Below are 5,326 nucleotides of genomic sequence, written 5' to 3'. Positions count from 1 at the left end.
TATATATATATATATATATATATATATGTATGTATGTATGTATATATATTTATGTATGTGTGTATGTATATATGTATGTCGGTATCTATATCTATTTATGTGTGTATGACAGTGAGAAAGAGACAGAGAGAACTGCACCACAGTTCTACAACATGTTGGTTAAAGTCGTGCACTGCAGCACGCTTCTAATAGAAAGCTAACAGCAACAATATAAACAACAATAACCTCAGGAGACTAGCGACTAGCAGCAGCACCGCCACCTACCACCATCACTAACAAAAACAGCAAAAACAAAAACTAGACCAACTACAACAACTACTAGAACAACTATAACCAACGGAACATTAGTATTGAATACCTTTAATGAAAAGGAAACAGAAAACGGCAACAACAATGTCAGAAGTACTTGTGAGCAGTACTAACAACAACAACAACAAAAATGAGTTGAACTAATAACTATAACTGCAATGTTAACAGCAACAGAAACGGCAGTGGCCAACTGCAACAGCTTTAAACAACAGTGGCACACGAATGAAAAGCACAACAGCAGCAACAACAAAAACAACAATATATCAATAATAACAGCATTAGCTGCAACAACAACAACAACAACAACGAAAGCGACAATAACAACAACAGCAACATCTGCAACAATAATCACCTTACGTGGTTATGGCATTTACAATAACAACGCCAACAAGAATTGCAACAACGCAACTGCTACATTGCTTGCTGAATCCGTTAGAAATAGCAGTCAAAATCTATTTCGTATCACACCTTACTCTGTGGGAAAGACGTCGGAACATATTGGACGTTGTAGTAGTAGTAGTAGTCCCTGATACACAAAATTGACAGAATGGGCATGCCTGAAATACCTCTGATCAGAGCTTTGCTGGATCATGGCTGACCAAGGGCTGAAATAAACACCATCATCGGCGGTGAATTGGTTTTCTTGCTTGGTTGCACAAACTGCTTAAAACAGCAAAGAAATTTCCTTCAAATCACAACATGACGTCTTGAAAAATGAAAGGACACATTGACTGATGTACCCCTTTCGAAGTAGCCTTACATAGATGGCACGGGCATGGCTGGAACGCCTTTCAGCGCGAGTCTATCCGAAGAGGATTGATCTGGGGCTAAACAAAATCGTCAAATGACAGCAATTTCAGCTGCTGCTGCTGTTATCACTACAACTACTATTGCTATTACAACAACAAAAACAACCACTACCACTACCACCACCACCATCACCACTACCAAGACTACCACCACCACCACCACTACTACTACTATAGCACTTTCAACAGCTGCACTGGTGGCAGCGATCGAACGAGAGCAACCATCACAACCTCCACCACACCCACCACCATCACCAACCACAACGATCATCACCACCACCACCACCACCACCACCTTCATCATCATCATCAAAATCATCATCATCGGTAGCAGCAGTAATGACGGCGGTAGCAGCAGTAGCAGCCTGTAGTAGCACACGCCAAACGAACAAGAGAGAAAATTCCCATTAAAATATACACACTTGTTTAAATCGAGCAATAGAATGTAGTTGTACGTCGGAGGAGGGTATCTAACACCCTACTCCTAACGGAAAAATATCTGTCTGTCTGTCTGTCTCTCTCTCTCTCTCTCTTTCTTTCTCTCTCTCTCACTCTCTCTCTCTCTATCTATCTATCTATGCATCTCTATCATTATCTTTATCTCCGGTTGTATATACACACACATATTTATATATATATATGTATGTGTGTGTGTGTGTGTGTGTGTGTGTCTGTATACACACACACACACACACACACACACACACACACACACACACACACACACACACATATATTGCTTCTGTATACAACTGTACGTTACCTTCCTGCATTCCATGCTACTAGTCTCCGATATTGGCAGTTAATAATAATAATAATAATAATAATAATAGTAATAATAATAATAATAATAATAATAATAATAATAATGATAATAATAATAATAAGTAATAGTAATGTGTATAATCATAGTCATGATCATAATCGTGATGTAAAATGCTGCTAATTACCACACACCTCATTGTTATTGTATACTAAGCTAGGATCCCACTGTATGCTACCGTTGAGAATAGAAGCTGTACTGAATAAGATAAAAGGAAGAAACAAAGAAACCGAAAATGAAATAAAATAAAATGAATTGAAAGAAAGAAAGAAAGAAAGAAAGATAGAAACAAACAAACAAACAAACAAACAAAGGAAGAAAGAAAGAAGGGAAGAAAGAAGGCAAAAACAAAGTAAATAGATAAATAAATAAAATAGAAGGGGAATTCGAAATTAAAGAGAAAGGAGAGTGAAGAAGTAGGAGTGAAAGGAAGTCAAACATTAAAAGAGTAGGAGTAGTTGGAATAAGAAGAAGGGTGGTAAAGGGGAAGAAGAAAGAAGAAGAAGAAGAAGAAGAAGAAGAAGAAGAAGAAGAAGAAGAAGAAGAAGTAGTAGTAGTAGTAGTAGTAGTAGTAGTTAGTTGTAGTAGGAGGAGGCGAACACCGAAGGAAACAAGTGTGTGTGTGTGTGTGTAAGCGTGCCTGTGTCGTACTGGCAACTGCTGGCAGTATCAATTTACATTATCAGCAGTCGATTTCACCTTAATATGCACGCAGAGAAGACGAACACGCCGATGCGATTACACAAGCGAGCATTTCCATATAAATGCGCTGGCCATATGAATTAGTGTTGCGAACAAGGACTAAATTCTACCCTGTGAAAACCATACTAGGAAAGAACGAATACTTGTAATTTATTGCGCGTGTGTGTGTGAGAGAGAGTGTTGTTTATTTACGACAACTATTTTGGGTGCTTTTGTTGTTAATTTCATTCAACCATAATATTTTGTAGGGACCGTATCAAGAGAAAGATTTTTGCTTATTTGTGTTCTAATGTTTGACATTATATCGACGCACTGGAGTTAACGTTCATCATCGTCAGTCAGTCCATCATCTCGATGTGAACAGCATTCATATGTATGCGCATCGCTGTATGTATAATACATATACATCTTGAAAATTGCTCCTGTTTTACTCTTCATTTCATCTGATTTGACGTATATATTTTACATGCATACGATCGTGTGTAGATACGTTCCCGTAAAAAATATTTACACACGAATTTCACCAATATCCGTTCAAAATTACTACTATCGGAGAATAGCTGCGGAGAAGTATACTTCAGTGAAGTCACTCGGTCTGGTCAATACATCTTCTTTATTGCTGTTGTGAGATAATTGATGTTACACACTACTTGGACATAAATACAAACACATATTTTCTTCAGTTTTGTGTGTGTATATATATACATATATATATATACACACACACGTATTTATATTTGTTCATATTTACATATAAATATATTTGTACACAAACATACACATGAACATTTATATACACACACATACACACACATATATTCATTACGTTAACAACAACAATAAAACGGCAACACATTGCGAGCAGGGAATCTAATAACTCCATATCGCTATAGCTTTTACTGAACCACTGTAAACAACCATGTCGGAGAAAGCGGCAGATCTTCCTGAAATTTTGGAGTTAAATGTTGGTGGAGTGTCTTACACAACTACATTAAATACACTAAGGAAAGAACCTGATTCTTTACTTTCACAGATGTTTTCAAACTCTGGAAAAACGCCGATTTTACGAGATTCGAAAGGAAAGTTTTTTTTGGATCGCGATGGTGTGCTTTTCAGATACATTCTTGATTACTTACGAAATCAAAAACTGATTCTACCTGAGAATTTTCACGAAAAAGATCGTCTGAAGACAGAAGCTGAATATTTCCGTCTGCCAAACTTGGTTCGCAATCTTTCTACAATAAGTGTTTCAAGATCCATAGGACAATCGACAAACGTTTGTTGTAACGGGTTGATAACTGGCAAGCAACCCGGCTACATTACTGTTGGATATCGTGGGACATTTGCCTTTGGAAGGGATGGGCTTGCCGACGTCAAATTCCGAAAGCTTGCCAGAATAATTGTCTGTGGGAAGGTATCTCTCTGTCGAGAGGTATTCCAAGATACTTTGAATGAAAGTCGGGACCCAGATCGCGGAACAGAAGACCGGTATACGTCTCGATTTTTTCTCAAACACACTTTCTTGGAACAGGCATTTGACATGCTTGTAGAACAGGGGTTTTACATGGCTGGTTCTTGCGGCTCCGGTACCAACAGTGCCGGAGAAATCAAGCCAGGACTCGACACGGAAGAATCAAAATGGCAGCATTATAATGAGTTCATTTTCGAACGTCGATGAGAATTTCCTGAGATATGCACTGAAGTAAACAACGTTAGCAGAAACCAGGACTAAAAACAAGATTTAAAAGAAACAGTTGAAAATTCAAAGAAAATCATGCACCAAACACAATCAAAAGGATATATGTAAACATACTGTATAAAATACACACACACATTTGAAATATATTCACGCACACAACAGTATGAAAACAGCTGAAGTTTAAATCAGCGAAAGAATTGTATAAACTATTTCGAAGTATTCATTTATATACACAGGCCTAAGAAATCAATAGAATTTAATAACATATTGGTTACATGTGAAAACGAATGAAATATATACATAGTGGCACTTGAAAATTGTACTTAAGATGAAGAAATACGAAGATCGAAAGTTATGTTAGAACAATATCTATAACAGAGAAAACTAAACCGAAAACATTAGTAATAACATAAATTCAAAGTTGTGTAAAAGACAAACATCCATACCTATTATATATCTTTAAAAATACAAACACATATTTGGAACCTATAGGTAATGACAACAAACAGAATTACGTAAAGCAAGCAACGTATATAATCACACACTAACAAACTTCACATCATTTGTATAGAACGAAAAGGAAAGAAAGTATAACTGAATTTAAAACCCCAAAATATAGTAGATCTTTTAATATACATCTATGTTTAAGAAAATCCCAGGAAAAGCTTATTTAACAAAGTCTGGCTGTAATTCATAGCAGTTTTCCGCCAGGTGCTGTGCTTCACTTTTTTGGCACTTTAGACCAGCGTCAAAATGAATGGAGGTGAACTGGAAAAGGAAAAAAAAAACTGAAGAAAGCAAAATAATAATGTTAATAAACCCCAAAATGGCAGATGATATGAATTTCATAGGACTTTTACACGTTAACTCATTGAGAATCAAGTGGTTAGATTCACAATTCCAAAGGTGAAATAAGTGTCAAAAAACCGGAGAAACAAAGTAAGTATAATAAATGTATATATGTATATGCTTATATATATATAT

The 5,326-nt window shown here is 36.4% G+C and overlaps 1 protein-coding gene across 3 annotated transcripts in view; it reads left to right on the top strand.

Moving 5' to 3' along the window:
• Positions 1–2,516: 2,516 nt before the first annotated feature.
• The window catches only part of LOC106879128 (BTB/POZ domain-containing protein KCTD16), a 105,706-nt gene continuing 102,896 nt past the window's right edge, over positions 2,517–5,326 (top strand). For all 3 annotated transcript variants that reach the window (XM_014928565.2, XM_014928566.2, XM_014928567.2), the window contains exon 1: positions 2,517–5,281. In XM_014928565.2, coding sequence (XP_014784051.1) covers positions 3,563–4,321 — 759 coding nt within the window. In that variant the 5' untranslated portion in view covers positions 2,517–3,562 and the 3' untranslated portion in view covers positions 4,322–5,281. The remainder of the gene's footprint in view (positions 5,282–5,326) is intronic.

Source organism: Octopus bimaculoides, chromosome 7 (assembly GCF_001194135.2).
Source record: "Octopus bimaculoides isolate UCB-OBI-ISO-001 chromosome 7, ASM119413v2, whole genome shotgun sequence".
NCBI classification, from domain to species: domain Eukaryota; kingdom Metazoa; phylum Mollusca; class Cephalopoda; order Octopoda; family Octopodidae; genus Octopus; species Octopus bimaculoides.
Note: the sequence above shows the minus strand (reverse complement) of the source record. Positions and strands in the feature narration are given on the sequence as shown.